The 18,407-nt window shown below is 40.8% G+C and overlaps 1 protein-coding gene across 3 annotated transcripts in view; it reads left to right on the top strand.

Moving 5' to 3' along the window:
- The window catches only part of TMEM132C (transmembrane protein 132C), a 204,188-nt gene that overhangs the window by 54,392 nt on the left and 131,389 nt on the right, over nucleotides 1-18,407 (top strand). For all 3 annotated transcript variants that reach the window (XM_062631606.1, XM_062631607.1, XM_062631608.1), the window contains exon 2: nucleotides 3,888-4,776. In XM_062631606.1, the coding sequence (XP_062487590.1) occupies nucleotides 3,888-4,776 (889 nt within the window). The remainder of the gene's footprint in view (nucleotides 1-3,887; nucleotides 4,777-18,407) is intronic.

The following is an 18,407-nucleotide window of genomic DNA, read 5'->3' as shown; positions in this document are numbered from 1 at the left end:
CCTGCTGTAATCAGAGTGAGTCACCAGTACAGACCCAGTGTTTCTGTATATCCTGTCTCACCCTTGGCTGTATTCTTGATTGCCATTTCAGTTTGTAAAGGCACTCGTGAAAGGTGAGTTTCACTTGTTTGAACCCACTTGGAAGACCAACAAACATCTTTCTTTAAGGATCAGGACTCTTGAATGAATTATCCAGGGTTTTCTTGGGATGTTTATACCTTTTAGCTAAACTGAGGAAGTTCAACTTCCGTCATGTGAGTTTTATTTGTATAAATGGGCTTAGAGCACTCCTATGCCAGAGACCTAGATTCATTTCACTGGTAAAATTGTGCCCACATTAGAGGCTGAACTGGCAGGGAAATATTGCTCCAACAACTTACGTTGTCATAGGGATAAAACTTAAATTTACACCTTACTTTAACATGAACCTTTTCAGTGGTTGAGCAGAAAAAAATTTGAAATGGAGATAGTTAAAGTAATTTTGTGCTAATGATTATTTAAAGTAACATCTTGTGATATGAAACTCAGAAAAAATGTGGCTTCTTGTTTAAATTCTCTGGTAAATTAAGGGACTTCGTGGCTGAGCTGATGGTACAGAAATGCTCTCTGGAAACATAATTAATTATGGCAGGCCATGAAGGTTGTTGGATAGAGATGAAGAATATAGAATAAATCCCTTAAGTGATGGCCTGTAGTTTCTGGTCATATGGTGCTGATTCTAAAATAAAATAGACAACTTGAACTACTGGTTTATCAGTAAAAGGCTTAAAGTGCTTAAATAAATTGTCTAAAGCACAGCCATCACTATGGAAATATAGTACTCCATTATGTATGGTATGAAAGTGGGTGGAAATCTTCAGACTTCAACAGAAAAGTGAAGCTTTTTCTTCTTTCTGCTGTCAGTCTGGCTGCAGAGGTTTTGCTGCTTGCCTCGTTAAAGCAGGAGTTGCATGGCTATTTTTCTTACTATTGGGCCAAGTCCCACATACCTCATCCATGGGATTGATCCGGGATAAATGGAGTGCCTGTGAAAATGAGACCACTGTCTGTATGAGCAAAAGTCCTGGGAATTGCAGAAAAACGGCTGCTAAGTGTGAAGCATGGATCCTGATGAACAACCCTTTGAAACTTCACTTGTCTCTGCAGCCTGCTGAGTTTATTTCTGTTTGGGCTTTGGTTTGGTTTGGTTTTATTGAAAACTTAAGCAAAATGTACCTCTGTGCTTAAGGCAAGTAATGCTGACATTCATGGAAGTGCTTATGTTCTGTCATTAACTACAGCTTGCTGCCCTGTAACATTCCAAGGCTCTTGGCCTGAAACAAGAAGATGCCTAATATAGAAATGCTAATGATTTGTGAAGTCAAATTCAGTAGCCAAGCTGAGCAGTAAAAACCTCAGCAGGTTTTGTGTAGCAAACCAGGTTTTTTAGAAAGAATGGTGCTACCTGTCACGTGCATGTACACAACTATTCTTTGCAAGGGGCTGCAGGCAGCTGACCAAATCACAGCAGGCTCATTCAGGGCAGGTGAAAGGATTTAGAGAGGAAAGTGGGACCAAACTGCTGCTGTTTCAGTAAACCAAGTTCTTGTTCTGCTCCTGGACAAGAAAAAATATATAAGTTTTGCTGTTTTCTTGAAAGGTTCATAGTCCAAAGTAGATCTTCTTTGCACTCTTTATTTGTTATAGCACTTTGGATTGTAACCCCAACAGATTAATATTTTGATTCAGCTAAAGAGAAATCTTATCAGCTCAGGGGATGGTATTTGTACGTTCCTTTCCAGTAGAATTAAAATACATGCCATTGGAGATGGCAGATTGGAGACTTGCAGGATTGTAACAGCGTGCTAAACTGATGTTGTATTTTAAATGTGAATCTGGTTGGCAGAGAGAGTGTTGAGCTGGTAATTGACTGTGTGCTGGTGCTGTCATTGACAGGCCTGTTTCTTTTATTTTGGCCTTCTATTTTACTTTATTTTCATTTTTGCCCAGTCATGGCATTTTTCTCTTATGAGAACTAATTCACCCAGTGGTGGTGCATGAATTAAACATGAGTGAACGTATCTTAATTCCTTTTTCAAATTGATGGCTGCTGTCCTTTGAAAAACTCTGATTTCCTCCTCCTCCACATTTGTTGCTTTCCTCTTTCCTTAATTGCCTAACACCTGCCTTCCAGAGCTCTTCGCTCTCCCTGCACACTACCTGTGTGCACACTCAACAGGATTGTGGTGGTGGTGTCTGTCAGCAGCAGTCATGTGGTGTAATGACAGATACCAATTATTTATTACTTGAAAATCTTTAATTAAATTTGGCTGCATAATTAGCATTCCTGGAGGACAATGAATCTGCTATTTGCAAAAATGCTCAAGCTGCAGTCTTCCAAGAAAGCTGGTAAGAGCCTGTCTCTATAGGGCTTTCTGGAGATCTCCAGGTTTTCCTGAGTTTCAGCTGAATCTGTGGATTATACATTGCCTTTAAGGTTGCCTTTCTTTAAAGAGCTGAACTTACATAGAACCATAAATCCTAACTCTGGGATTCCCCAAAGATTTTGGAACTGACATATGTCTGAGGGCAAGGTCTATTTTTAAATATTAAAGACAGTTTAGCACTAGATGCATCATTGATCATCTAACTTCTGTACCAATAGTTAATCTCTTTAGTGTAAGTTAGGAAGAGGGCAGTATTAGGTAATCCACATGTTTTAACTGTTTTCCATTGTTATCTACCCTAATTTAGGTAATAAATTTAACCTTTAGACAGTATGTGTTGTTAATCTTTATAACAGACCTGATATTCAGTTGAAACTTAAAATCAGACAGTAGGTACTAATTTGTCTCTGTGTGCATCTTCTGCATTAGTATTTGTTGAAATATTTCTAGCCTGTGATGTGCATCTGCATTTAAATAATTTAGCTGTCTATATTAAATTATAGAGTCACAGAGCATAGTGCTAGAAACAGTAATGCAAGAGCAAGGTTTCTTGACAGAGGAAGAATGTGAAATGCTGTGTGTATCACTTCTTAGAAAAGCAGTTTCTTTCTTTGGCTGTAGAGCAGAACCTATCTTTGATCTCCTGGCCAGTGTTCTTGTAGGGCTGGTGATTAGGAGTCCTTCGGGGGCTGTGGTCCGGTGGACCGTACTGACGTACTGAATGCCTTATGCATGTTGTAACTGAACAGAAGGATTACAAAGACAGGAGGGAAGTTCCTAAGTGAGTGGAAAGTTTAGAAGGGGGTGGTATAACCAGAAAAAGAATAGGGAAGGTGAGCATGTGGGTGGCTTAAAAGACACCCTGTTTACTTAGGGAATTGCTTTTGGAAGACTGACTTTGATTTGTGGCAAGTCCTTAAGAGGATTGGTGTGTGCGAACTTATACACGTTTGTTTGATGCTTTGTTAGGGGGGTGAGACATTGTATAGGAGTGACAAGTAACCTATTTATTTCTCATCCAGGTGATAGTCAAAGTATTCAATGAACATTTTCCAGATCTGCTGCATATTAGCAAAGCACTGCTGCAGTTCAGTTCAGCCATGTAAAACGGCTGTTGGGACAAGCATTGTTTCTGCTTTGTGAACCTTCCTCTTCCTACTCACTCTGGGTGTATGAATGATTGATCGCACTGCAGACAACCCTTTGTACATCACCTATGTGACTAAACATTTGTCATAGATAAACGCAAAGCAGCACTAGAAACTGTCTTTTTTTTTTTTCTTTTGTGAATGCAGTGAAACAAAAAAAGTTGGGTACATCTGACCAATCAGCTACACTGTAAATATTTTTTGCATGGAATAATTCTTGTCCCTTGACTTATCGGTAGCTCTGCTAAAGCTGTAGTCCCTTTGAACCTATAAGCAGATGTGATCTAATTCGTATTGTCTTTTCTCTTAACAGTGGCCGAGTGTAGAGGGGTCTTGAACAATAATCAGAGATTTTCTTCATTACCAACATACTTACCTGTGAGCTATCGTATCTTCAGTGCTGAGACATCTTTCTTTCTTAAAGAAGCCAACCAGGACTTCATGAGAAATTCCAGCTTGCAGTCCAGGGTGGAATCATTCTTCCCATATAAAGCCAAGAGACCACCTATATTAAATGCCAGCTATGGACCTTTTTCTGTTGAGCAAGCTGTGCCCCAGGATCTAATGTTAACTTCCAACTTTTTTGGATCTGCCAACAAGTTTACTTATAACTGGAAACTTCAGGCCTACATAATGAGCAACAAAATTTACCTGAGCAAGCCCAAAGTGCAGGTGCTGTTCTATATCGTGGGCAGGGACTGGGATGACTATAGCACCACGGAGCAGCTGCCCTGCCTGCGGGTGTTCGCCTTCCGAGAGACGCGGGAAGTCAGAGGCAGCTGCAGGCTGAAAGGGGACCTGGGGCTGTGTGTGGCAGAGCTGGAGCTCCTGCCAAGCTGGTTTAACCCTCCCGTGGTTGTCACAGGCCGTAAGAAGCCACCGGATCAATTTGATGGGAGCCCTGTGGAGCTTTACTATACTATTCAACCGGGAGACGAGAAGGGAGAGTGTACCGCTGAGGATATAAGGAAGGGGAATGCTATTCGGCCAGGAAAAGATGGCATGGATGAAACAATGTCCCACTTACAGAGGATTGGATCTGTCAGCCTCTATCGAGGCCAGGAGACTTCTCAGCTAACGGAGCTACGGCTGGATAGTAATATTGTTGTCTGGTTGCCCTCAAAGCCTGTCAAGCAAGGGGAGGTGGTGAATGTTTATGTGACAATTGCCAACAACTCTACGGTGGATCAGTTCATACTCAGGTACAGTAGGTTGTTTCTGCATGCTCCTAATGTAGTAGCACACAAAGATGTTGGGGACATGGGATGAATCTCAACTAACTTGATATTAAATCCACACTGAAAGTTGCTCCTAGATATTGAAATACCTTTTTCCCCCTTGACCACTGCAAAGAGGGTTGAAAGCCTCCATCACTTTTAACATGTATGCCATGCTATTTGTCACATGCTCATTTTCTGCAACAGTGCCTGAAACATGGCAATTTGCTACTTTAGTGAGGCCATGTCTTCACAGTGGTGGACAGTAAAGAGCAAGAAAAGTTCTCTGCTTTACAGCACTTTTAAAATTAGGCTTCTATTGCACAGGCATGGAGTTTAAACACAGCAAAACTTCAATAACCTGCTTTTCTCTAAGTGCTCTGGCAGAGGCCTCTCCCACACAGAGTGGTTTTGTTATGAGACTTCTTTAGGGAGGGGTTTAACTGTCTACTTGTAGCTATGTGCTGGCAAAGAGAAACACTACTTACACCCTTTAAGGCCTAATGTCTTTGGTATTGCTGTTGATTGTAAAGGACTGTTAGAAGTGAGTACCATTATTTTGGACAGGAGTGGTGAATACAGGACCTGAGAACACAAGAACTGCCTTACTGGGTCAGATCACTTGCCTTTTATTTTCTTCTTTAGCGGTTTCCCTGCTGATCAGATGAAAATCCTTTGAGGATGACTGGGAAACTTGTTAATCACTGAAATTTTTGATGTATCTTTTTTCCTTGTTACCAGGCTTTAAATTCAAGGGAAATTTCCACGGTGATAAGCAACAATTGCTCTTTAGAACCTCAGGGAATCAGAGTTTCCTGAAAGATTCTGCACATGAAAGTATTTATTTCTTAGGCTTATATGAATTAGATTAATACATAGTTGACAACTACCGAGGAGAATAGCCTTTAGAACAGGAAGTGTCGCTTGGCAGATAAAAGGCTTCTATTTTAAAAAAGAGGGATTTTAGTCATCCCAGAATCGTTCTGATGTTTGCAGCTCTGGTTAAATGGGCGAGATAATCTCCCAGACACCTGTTTGCTCAGTGAAACCTCTGCTATGGAAGTCTTTTCTAATGTTGTTGCTTATCTTTTATTGAAAATCCTTTTTCACAAAGTAGTAGGAAAAGAATAGTTTTCCACATAACAGGCGTAACTGTGGTGAAAGAAATCCAAAGGCAATGAACTGAATGTTTGCTGGGTGGATGGGAGGGGATTGCCCTTTGAAGGTCTGTGTCATGGTCTTTATTATCCTGAGAAGTGAGCTGAAGATCAATAAGCAGGTTGAAATCTGCTGATATATTTCTTTGCTCAGAAATGAGTCTAACTGCCAAGGCAACAAAGCCATTTGCATGCTGAGAGGTGCAATAGGTAGATATACTAATGTGGGACATCAGTAGTTGCCTGTGTGACTTGCTGTTATGAACAAAATGGATTTGCATTGAGAACAGGTGACAGATTCATTTGAAGGCAATAATCTGACATTTGTTAATAGATTGGTGGTTCTGTGTTATCACATGCAGAGCTCAGGCCATGTTCTCTTGCTGAAAGACCCTTTTGGAGAAAAGGTTTGCATTTTTAATTTAATTATAAAATTACTTTGAACCAAACAGAAGAACATGAGGCTGAAGAGACCAGGATTGTTTTTCAAATGGCTTTTTCTTGCTTCTGGTACACATGGACAGGTTTGTCACTGTCTTGAGATGGAGTATAGGGCTAACTCATGTTTGGAAAATCAGCACTGTTCTGTGTGCTTCTTCCTCTCCTCAGCCAAAGGCAAGAAAATCAACATGAGATAATCCAGAGCAGTCTTGGGTTTGAAAACATTGTCTTGCAGGTCTGCTAGTCTCTTGTATCTATCGAAGACTGTGCAGTTGTTAAGGCATCAGATGGAAGCTCTGCTCAGGGTATCCAGGGGGGTAATTACACATGTAAGAGAAGGAAATAGTTTCAACTGTTTTCCTGACCCTTCAAGAGGAAGGGACAGCTGAGCCCCACTGCAAAAGTCATACAGGACTATCGTACAAGTCCTGATCTGCATGGCTTGTTCTGGGTCTGAGAAGGTTTCTTTCATAGTTTTAGTAGCTGAGGGCTGGTGAAAGGCTGGCAAAGCCACCTTAAGTTCTATGGTGGAAATCTGTTGTCTTCAGTGAAAATTCCTAGGTGCGAAAGAGCATGGGATTTGACCCAGGAATCTGTGAAGTGCCTGCATTTTACAGGAGAAAAAAAAACCAAGCAAATACAGGAGCCAGGGAGTAGCCAGTGCATATGCTGGGTCTGCTTAAGGGCTCCTTTAAGCTTCTCTGTGGCCATTGCCTGGGTAGATAGAAGGCTGAATACTCTCATGCTCAGGGGTTCCCAGCAGAGCAATCCCAACATTCAATGACATGCATTCACATTTAATCATGCTAAAGTAAAACACACCACACATTGTCCCCAGGCACAGTGGGTTGGTTTATTTTCTGCTTCTTGTATGTTATTCATCGAAGTATTGCAACATCCACTGCTGAAGCAAACAGTATGTGATCATTGCTGGGGTAGGGGAGAGAGAGTAATAGCAACAAATTTTCTCTGGCAAAAGGAAAGTAGACTGGACTAAATGACCTCATACCCACAAATCATTGCAGTCGAAACCATGTTCTTAAGCTGGGTCTTAATTCAGAATCCTGTTATTGTATCTATAAATTTATCAGCCCAAGAACACCAGTAAAGTCAAAGAGAATGACTAATGTGACAGGGAGTGAAGCGAATTATGCGTGGTAGTACATTAGAGCAGTAGGAGCACTGTCTGAATAAACACAGATCTTCTTTTCTTGCAACTAGTCAAGCACAGGGCTATTGTGAAAGCAGTTCAAATGATACTAATGGGTTACAGGCTGCAGGTCCTGTCCTGCTGTGTCACCTCTGGTAAGTCTTTACAGGCATTTTCTGTATGCAACATAGAAGATGAGAATAGCTGGTTGGCATCGCTCTCAGGAGTGGGAAACCTGTTTTCAGACCTGATCCTAAAAGACTTTGGCTTCCTCTGATGGGAAGGGGTTTCAGGTTTGCCATATATTATCAACAGTAATATGAATGAGAAACTTGATTAAAGAGCTAAAGAAACAGAGAAGAGGGAAGAGAATATTTCACTGCATTCCTACCATGGAGAAGTATTTCTAGGCCTGCTGACTGCTCAGAATGGGAAATTACTGATACCTCCTCTAGCAGTTGGGTAAACTATGAACAGAAGAAAAGTAGCATCAGTATAGGACAGAAAAGTGAAAAAACCCTAGCAATGTTTAGAGTAAAGAATAAATAGGTGTTATGTGCACTTCCCAAAGCTGTTATAAATTAACACCACTGGCTTCAGCAGAGCTGCCATGATTGATTGTTGCTGTGTACACACACTCTTGTTATCTACTCATTATTTTGGGTGTATTGTCTGTAAGGATTAGAAAGCAAAATCCTTAGGGCAAGACCCTGTTCTTGAATGCTTTTATGAGCTGCCCTTGCAGCCAGCAGGCTGCAAATAAGGGGAAAAAATCATAGCCATGCTGAAAGTAAGCTATTCTTGTGAAGCTAACTTTCAGAAAGTAGCACGCAGCTGCATGTATATGCCAAGATTTTTGAAGGCAAGTAGGAAGCTGGGCACTCAATTTCTATTTGTAGTACTGGGTGGTTGGTGAGCTGAGTGTATTAGGCAGCTTGAAAAGGTTGGCCTGTGTGCCTCGCTGTGTTTGTTCTGTAGCTCTAAATACTTTTCCAGCTACTACACCATTAAAGGATCCTTCCGTCTGTTTTTCATGGAGTGACATGCCACATTTGATCTGACAGAGCACTGTTCAGCACAGGGTGAAAGCTAGAGGTGTGGGAGTGCTGGGCAGCAGCTAATCTCTAACTCACTCTAGAAGGTGCTGAGCCACCAGATAACCCGATTTACAGGAGGTATTGAGCAGGATAAGTAAAAAGAAAAGGGATGAAGTTGTTATCTGTCCTGATTAGCAAAATAAAGTGAAAGACATTGGTACTTTTTTTCCTCCCTCGGGCTTCTTATTGCAGGTTTTGCAGCGCATCTCAGTGCCTCTGAAGGGGTGTAGGCTGTAAACAGTGTTACTGAATTACCTTTGTCCTGCAAACTGAATCAACCCAAGACAGTGGATAATTAGCAGCGATAATAAATCTACAGGTTGGAAGAAGGATAAAGGATAAGCCCAGTGAGGAAAGCCATTAAGCCCATCAGCTGAGGCAGCTTTATATGTGAGTTCCTAATGAGTATTGACAGCAGTGCTATGTTGGGTAGTATTGAGAACAGCCAAAAACCAAGAGGAAGATGCACACATGGGGTAGCTCTACAGAATACCTATAGCTAGAAAAAGTAGTTATAACATCTGTGTACTGAATGTTAATAAATCCCAGTATTTTGAAGACTGGATTGTTATCTGGCCATAAATAGCCATTTTGGAATATCTGGCCATGAAACAGGGGTATCTCCAGTGCTAATTCTGCCTGTTTTTCATGGAAGACCTATTGGAGCCTCCCTAGGGAGCAAACTACTGAAGAGGAGCAGTCTGTGCTTGGCACTGCCCTCAGCTGTTTTGTCTGCTTTATGTAAAAGAAACAAAAGTAGTAATATTTTCAAGCAATTACTGTTCTATTTTAGGTACTGACATTTCATCATATAGGTAAGATTAACCTTTAGTACTCTGAAATTTACCTGTGTTTAACTGTTGGTTTGTCAGTTTTTAATGCTGCATCACTGCAAACCCAAGTGCCACTGTAATGACTAACTAAAGCTGAAGTTAACCACTCTGTATGAAACCAAAACCAGAGCTGAGTTCACTCTACGTCTTGTGTCAACTCACAATTTGGGACATAATATCCCAAGTACCTATTTTCCAGAGTAAATGGAATACTGATTTCCAACTGTGAAATGAAGTGTGCACTTTTGTAATGCTGCTTCATATTTTAAAACTAATGCAGCTGAGTGAAATGAAGAGAGACAGAAGGATTTGGTGGGATGCTCTTCTGGGCATGCATGTGTGGCTCCAGATGTGAACTGCAACAAAACATTTTTCATTTCCTATGCAGCTTTGCATTACTTAAATATTTAAAAGTGATTTCACTGCACAAAAGCATTTCAATTGACATGTGAAGGGAAAGGAGTTTGAAGCCCTCACACTTGCTTCTGTTGTCTCCTTATGTTGCATTTTCAGTTGAAAAGAAGCTCTTGTCTTCTAAAATTCAGACCCGCAGTTTTAACTGTTGAGTGATTGTGAAAAGTAACACACATGTTGTCTATGATAGCTAGATTGCCATTTATAGCACCTTAAACCTTCTCTTTAGACATATATCTTGTATCCTGAAGCACAGATAAACTTTTAAGTGGCTAATTCTTACTTACACTGTATAAAAATAAAGCATGCATGACAGGCAGTCCGAATAGTGAAGTGCTGTTTGTTCTCACCTGAGATACAGTTTCCCCATTCATGTTCCCATCTTGAATAAACAAAATGCAAACCTGCTGACAGAGTCGGTATTCCTTTCATATTTTATTTTCTCTCTTTTTCAGTAAAGTCAGTTATTAAGACTGGAAAATAAAAGCAATTTGCTTGCATAGGAACTTTTAATCAGGGTTCAGAGGAACTGAAGAATCTCTTCCCCAGTCTTCCAGCCCATCAAAGGAGTTTCCCAGTTATTTTATGGTATTGATAGGACCCACAAAGACAGGTGTTAGGCCAGAGGTGGTTTGCAAAATCATTCAGAGCTGTGAATTCTGGCTTGAAGGGGCTTTATATATTGCATTGATGAAGGCTTTATATATTTCATTGTGTAGCATTTAGCCTGCTGAAACTTAATTCTTTCTGTTTTTTTTTTTTTGTTTGTTTTCCCTTCGATAGAATGATTAGTAAGAATTCAGCTACAAATCTACAGAGGAGCAGGTTAATGAAAGAAAGGTAGTGATCTAGTCCTTATTGTGCAGTAATTAGGAAGCCAAGAGATCAGAGTTCTCTTCTTTCATCTGTTCAGGACTCACTGTGTTACTTTAGGCTGATCACTTTATTCCTGCCTTCATCTTCGTTCAGGGAAGAGACTAGGCAGTGCTCTGTGTGCACCATTCAGTATAGCAAGTCTCTGGTCCCCATAGGGCATTTGTGTGTTACATAATAGAAGTGATAGTAAATCATACAGAAGCTGTTACGCTGTGGGGATTCTGATTTTTGCAAGTAACAAAATGTAGTAGCACCTTGCCAAGTGCTTTAAGATTACTCCAAAGTAAAAGCGTGGTTAAAAATTCATAGCAGTCATGCGATTGTTTTTTATGTTCTGCTTCAGTAAGCAATGGGGAGATAGTCTGTTGATACACTCCTAATTGACATTGATTAGTGAATATGACAGACTAACAGTAAAAGGGTAACTATTTCCCGTATAACTTTAAAAAGCATTTGTGATGTAAAAAATGCTTCCTCAAAGCATTTTGACCAAATGTGTTATTACTATTTTGAGATGATGTCATCACACTCCAGTTAGTTTAATTTCATTAACTCTTAGCAAGCACTCTTCATGGACATCACTCCTGTAGCAGGGCAGCTGGGTCCTCTGAACAAATGACTCATCCTCAAAATGCTAAGCCTGGTGAGGGTGTCCTTTAAACAGAGACTGAGAAAAGGTGCTTCTTACCAGAACAAGTGAAGATGTGTAGAGCTTGCTTGAGTCTATGGTAGCAATGAGTCAGGATTGGTAATGTTTTAAAAGGAACTGATTGCTAACTGGAAATTGAAGCTGCCTATAAAAAGAGAAAACAGGAGCTCTTCCTCTGACCTTCTTTAAAAGCCGTTACAAAATAGTGCTTGAGAAACCTAGCAATTCTATTGACATTTCCAGTGCAATGTAACTCCTTGGTAGTGAGAATAGACTTATTTGTTGTTAGAAGGCTGAGTCTGTGTTCCTTACTTTGGAAATCATATGCAGATTGACCATGAGTGAGTCACTGAAGCACAGCTTTGCAATCATTGAACCACGAAGAGGCTTCAGACCACAACATGTTCAGGGGCTGAGCATTAAAGTTCAATGTTGCTGATGTCTGTAGACTACTCAGTGCTGAGGATGAGAAGTTATAGCCTCCTTTTGAAAATATTGTGCTTAACACCCCGGTCAGCTGCCTGTTAAGTATAAATCACATCATGCCGAAGTCTTGCAATTAACTAATTTGGTCGTGTAATACTTGCGGAAATATTCTTTGTATCACAAAGGGGTTGGCCATAAATGGAAGAGAACAAAATCAGTCAGCCAGGGAGCTGCTAGCTGTCAGTGCTGCTTCAACTGCTGGAGCTGAAGTTTTTGGTTAATTTTCGGCAAACTCATGTGTGTACTCGTTTCAGAAACTTCATATTGATGTATCTTGTTAAAGTCACCCTTGTAAGCAGTTTCCCCTCCCATCCCCTTTAGCCTCTGCAAACTAGTGAAGTCATTCCTGGCTTCTTTTCCAGCTGTGCTGCAGCACATGTTGCTAAATGCTTACTGGTGCCTCTGGCTCTTGTCTTTCTGTTTTGAGATCTTTCTCTGAGGTGCAGTTGTCTCCTGCTAGCTTCTGCTTTGCCTGACCTTTGCAAGTGCCTGTGCATGTGCAGGGCTGCTTAAAGATGAGATGAGGCACCTCTACTTCTGTTTAGACTATTAGCCATTTGTGTGACTCAAGTTACCACAGTTAATTAAATCCCTGGTTACTTGCCTAATTAGAAACAATGGTGGCTCATTAAAAGATCATACCATGTACATCCCAGTCTTCCCAAACCAGCAGTAGTGAGGGAAACTTCATACTACTGGGAGTAGATTTTAGTTAAACCAAGGTTGATATTTTCTGGCTCTCTGAAAAAGGCTGTGATCTAATGCATTAGGGAATCTCCTGGGAATTCTCTGTGTGATTATCTGACAAGCTGTTGGGTACCAAAGCTACTGTAAGCAAGAAAGTGTGTGAGCTTGTAGGTCTGAACGGAAATTAGTATCCTTGAGAAAATTGTACGACAAGGCTTAAAAACCTAGTGCACCTGTTGGAGCTGTAAAAGCAGTAGCAACTTGCTGGAGTGACGCTGGGAGGGACAGCAGCAAGTCATAGGTGGGGTGGAAGTTTGAGGAGTAATCCAAGAGCAGGTACCCGGCTGAGGAGAACTGTAAAATGGGGTTTATCTGTATTGTTTCATTGGTACTTGAGGGACTCATTATTTCAGATAGAAACTGTTGGGTTGATTGGAGTTTCTGTTTGGGCATACTGCTGCTCCTCACTCGTGACAGCGCATACACTAAGAATTTAAATTGATTATATGCTCTTATGGCACTTCACAGTTGAAACTTCCACAGAAGGTGTGGGGATGGTGAGAAGTGCTACTCTGCACTTGAGAGAGAGAATTTCTACACAATGCCGAGCTTTCCTAAAAGGTACAGGGTGTTTGAATCCAGTTTTTGTCACCGTTTCCTTCATGACCTAGTTTGGGTGCTCTGTATTTCCTTGAATTCCCACTCTGCACTGTGTATGCTGCCTCTTCAGAGAGAGGTGTGTGCTGCTGTGTGTGGTATCCTCTTGAAAAGAAAGTTGCATTTCTATAGAGTTTCAGTGCACAGAAAATCTGTTTAATTCACAGTTTAGATAAGACTGGCTTAAAAAGGAATTCAGCATCTTTTATGTTTGTTTGTCTGGTTCCTGGTGTTTTACAAAATGTCTCTATTAGCGAAGCTGCCAGGGGGTTAATTTGCACTAACAGCCTAATCATCTCCAACAGCATCATTTTAGGTTTTCATATTGCTGCTTAGATCAGCAAGACTAGAGAAAAGAAGGCTTGAGAAATAGCGTGTATCTGAGGAAAAAAAGAAAGAAAAAGACAAATGGGGGGAAGCATTTCAGACACAGCCCTCTACATTCTCAGCTGTCAGGCTGCTTAAAAAGATTTGCTTTTTCTTACAAGCTCTGGCTCTAAGATGTAAGCCTTGATTTCCAAAGTGCTGTGAGACTGAGCTCTTTGTACAAGAGAGACAGGCTCATTAAAGGGAATAGGTGGTACTCACAGCAAAGCCTAGAGCCCAATTCCTCAACCTCCCTGGTTAGTCATTAAATAGAGCACATAAATAGTATGGATTATGAACCACAACTTGGTTTTGTGGTTGAGAGTGCCTGACATGCTACACCATGATGTCATACTTAGCCTTTCACTCCTCCCATGAGTAGTGGGGATGGCAGTTCAGCCCTTCAGGTGGTCATTAAGGCACAAATGTTGTTGCTGACCAGCTTAAAGGGGTTTCTTATTTGCCATATTGGACATTTGTGGATCCCATTTTGAGGAAACTAATTTTTCCTATGGGTTGCATGCTGTTTAGAGAGGAGTCTGAGCTTTGCTATAGCTTGTAAAAAATGAGGTGCTGTGCTGCTAATTGCTGGAGTCACTGAGTCACTTGGTGTGCTCAGCAGGTTGCAGAAATACCACCAGTAGCAACGAAAATATTTTTCTGCTTTAGGTTATGTCTAGCTTAGTGAAAGCCCTGATTGCAGAGAGAGTTCTCCCTATGGAAAGGAAACACCAGCCCACGGTAGGAGCCTGTCACTTAGGAACGTACCTGATTTTAGTCCTGATGAGTAATGAGAATATTCACAAACTTTAGGCTGCTTTTTATTCCTCAGGATTAGAAACATTCATGAGAGGTCGCATTAGCACCAGCTTCTGCTCTTCACTTCCATAGCAGCCTGATTCCAGTTTTCCAGTAGAAGCGAATGACCAAAACTTTTTTTTTCTGTACGTAGTTGTTGTTGGTTGTTTGATGAGAGTGGGCAGTGTGCACTTACATGTATTGTAATGTTGTTTTCTGAGATAGCAGATGATTAAAGGATAGTGTTAAAGTTTCAGTTCACTTGTCTACACAGTATGCTGTGAAGAGCTGGTCTGAACAGGGAGGCTCAGGGCAAAGAGAAGAACAGGGAACAGGCAGTGTTATTGCACAAATCAGCTCTAGTGTCAGGAGGGCCACGCAATATTGCAGGTAACATCATGTTAGCATTCAAGTATGTGACGGATTCTTGACACTGAGCTTTGATTTGCTGGTGAGTGCTGCTGTGCTCATGATGACACATGAAAGTGGTGATTCCAGACCTAAAGAGCTCAACTTCCCAACAGAGTCACTGAAGGGAGTAGCAGCAACCTTGTGGCTTAGGTCCACTGGGGTCTGAGCTGGGTGACATAGAGCTTCACAGCAATTCCCTAGTGACTTTTGTGCTGAGGTGTTAGTGTCTCAAATCAAGCTCTTCAAAGCCCTAGCAAGGATATTGCAAGCTGCAATCTGGCGTGAAGGTTGTGTGTAGTCTCCATTTTCTAAGACTCTAGGGTACTGCTTTAGACTTTTTCTCTTATCTGCCTGAGACAATGCTATTGTAATTAACACTGGGCACAAATACTGACATTGTTGAGTGAAGATTTTATCTGCTGCTTACACACAGTGGGAGCTGGGTAATATTAATATTTTCTGAAAGCTCTTTAAAGAAATCCTGAATAGTTTATAAATTAATGTGCCTTATCTCTCAGTGTTAAATATATGGCTGTGCTGTCATCCATACTTTGCATTCTTTAATCTCTGTAACATCTCAGGTGGTGGGTGCTTTGTCCATTGCTATGGTAACAGCTGGTTTGATTTCTTACTCAAAGTAAACATTGACATAAACCCCACTGTAATGTGTTCTTTTATTCATCGTGTACACCTAATGGATGCCATAGCTGTGCAAATATGTCATTATTGTAATGGATAGAGAGCAATAAACTTGAAAGTCTAGTGCCCTGGTATATAACTGGCTTTACCTTTCAACACATGCATAATTTCATGTCAGCTACTTCAACTCTGGTTTTACTTCTACCGGTGTTTAATTACATTTCAAATACTTCAGGGTGGAAACAGTCCCTGACTGTGTGTTGGCGAGTACTTAAGGGAAATGAGATCTAATAGCAGATGAGGTATGCTAACTTTGTTTTTGCTCTTAAACAGCTTCATTTTGAAGTTGAATTGATCCCATGGACTTCTGGCAGTTGTTCAAAATCCCCATCCTTTGTCTGAACGCTGATGGTGGGAGTAGCAGTACTTTTCCTGTGTTAGTACTTCTTTTTTCTTGCCGTAAAAACACCAGTTGTCTTAGGAAAAGCTGTATGAATCTGTGGCACCCATCCACAAGGTTCTGCTGCCTGGTTCCCTTCAGAACTGGGTCCTCAAAACCTGTGTAGAGAAATGCAGATGCAAAAGGAAGTGTTAACGTTTCCTCTCTTGCAGTAGGGATGTGATTTGCTCTGAGTTCCCACACTCGGCAGCCCTGGTGCCACCCAACTCGGGGCAGCTCTGCGGTCTGGCTCTTGAATGGAAAAATGCTGTTGGAAGGTCCATCTGCAAGTGTTTTCTAGGCTTCTCCCTCTTCCCTATGGCACTTATCTGATAAATGTAGCAATTTTCTCTTTGGCTTAGAGTTTAAAAATAAAAAGTACCAAATTCTTATCTACAAGGAAGAGGCTTGCATGTTCCGTATTACATTCTATACGCTTTCAGAGTGACTTAGATGGATCCTCGTTAACCATCTTTATAGCCCTGTTAAGTTCATATCTATTAACTATTAAAGGGATTTCCCATGAGGGAATGACTTTGTATCACCTTGCACTAAAATCAAGCACAGTTTAGTCGGATAGACCATTCTATTGGGAACAGTGACATTAAAAATGCTATGAATGAAGTGTTTGCAGGATGGAAAGCTGTAAGCCCCAGTTCTGCAAAGAGACTGTTCAGGCACTTAGCTGTATGTGTTGTGGCAAAACTTAAACGTGTGTGGTAACGTTTAAAATCAAGATCATGCTTTATGAAATGCTATTTGATCCTGCAGATGGGAGTGTGTTTTGTACTGCAATGGATATTGTTGAAAGGGTCTAACTGCTTACCTGTTTGATATGAATTAGATGATGCTTTCTTAGTTCTTCACTTATTTAGCCTGAAAGAATCATATAGTTAGCTACATTTTAAATATTACTGATTATTCTGGTTTCTCCCATGTTGGTTTCACTAACGCCAGAAGGTGTCATTTTGGGGAATGCCTTGCCTTAGTCCTCTTACCTAATATGCAGTAGGCATATTAGGTAAGAGGACTGAATAGAAAGAGCCACAGCAACTCTCTTGTTCTCATAGTGCTAAATGAGAGTGAGTCATGTCTTGATCTTGGCTGGATGTAAGAGCGATTCCTGGGAATGGGAAATGGTCAAGAACTTCTTGTTCTAGGAAGCTCTGATTGTTCAGAAAGGCAATGATTGTCCTGTTGTGTTGCATAATTATATCCGCCTCCACATATCCCACTGCTGTTCATTTCTATTATGTCTTTTTATTTAAGTCCTAGCTATTCAAGGGGGAAATTTAACGGATTCATGGCAAAAGCAAGTGAACATCCATGCGTCCTTCTCTGCTCAAGAAAAGTCTCAATGGATAAGGAATGTTACTTTGATAATTGTTTAAATGGTGCTTAAGGGCTGCCTGGGCTAGTAACATTTGCTATGTGACTTGTCTTTTCAGCAAATACTCAACTGATTCAGAATCGGCAATATGAAAGAATGGAGAAAATGCAAGAGGGTTGTAGTAATTGAGTCTTTACAAACATAAGAAAATTAGTTGTATTAAAAATCACAGTTGCTGCTCTGAAACATACATGTACTGTAGTGTTTGTCCAAAGGATAACTGCTTTTACCTTTTCTTTCTCTCTTCTATAAATAGAAAAAGGACAGAAAAAGGAGAAACACAGACTGAGTTTAACTCAGTCCGAGCATGTTCTTATGATTTTGAGGGGGCAAACTCTGTTCAGTTTTTTCTGCTCTGAATGATGAAGCTCTAAGAGTCCTGTGTGGGAATTCATTCCAGATAAGTATTTTGGAGAAAGTTAGAGTCTGGATTGCTTTTGGTACAGAATTATTAAATCTGGCTGTTTATGCTTCTTACATCTTCCTAGTATGCTATCTAAGGCTTAAAATGTGCGTGTGTGTAAAGGCTATCTCTGCACTGCTGCCCCAGCAAGGAGCTTGTGTTGCTGCCTTCTGGCCACTCAAACCTGGCAAATGGCTGTGTGTGTGTGTGTGTGTGTGTGTGTGTGTGTGTGTGTGTGTGTGTGTGTGCTTGAGCCAGACTTACCACAAGTCCCTGAGCAACATTCGCTGGGACCCCTGCCCTTCTGTGAAGTGTATTTAGAACAGATTTTCTTGCAGACACAAGTATGAAGTCATTGCAGAGTGTAACTGTCAGATGTGGATGTGTGGAGCAGAGACTGGGAAACAGCAGCTGTAAAATCTATACTTTTTTCTACACTCTAGGGACAGGATGATGCCTTCCAACTTTTCCTAAGTTGAACCTTAACTCTTGTGTTTAACTTCTAGTTTAAGTTACTCTGATAGGAGTAAATTTATGTAAGTGAATAAGTGTTGGTTGCGCTAGAACTTGACATTTACATTGCATGAACACCCAACTGTGTGGCTAGGTCTGTCTCTCTTCCTTTAAGCAACTTATTCATTTTTCTGCTTTATCTGCACCTTCCACTCCTTACTTTTTCACTGGATAGAGATATATGGAGATTGGAGCTGTAATTTCTCTTGT

This window comes from Pezoporus occidentalis, unplaced genomic scaffold (assembly GCF_034315485.1).
Source record: "Pezoporus occidentalis ecotype Australia unplaced genomic scaffold, CSIRO_AGI_Poc_V1 ctg37, whole genome shotgun sequence".
Lineage (NCBI taxonomy): Eukaryota > Metazoa > Chordata > Aves > Psittaciformes > Psittacidae > Pezoporus > Pezoporus occidentalis.
The sequence above is the reverse complement of the archived record's forward strand: the minus strand, read 5'-3'. Positions and strand labels throughout refer to the sequence as shown.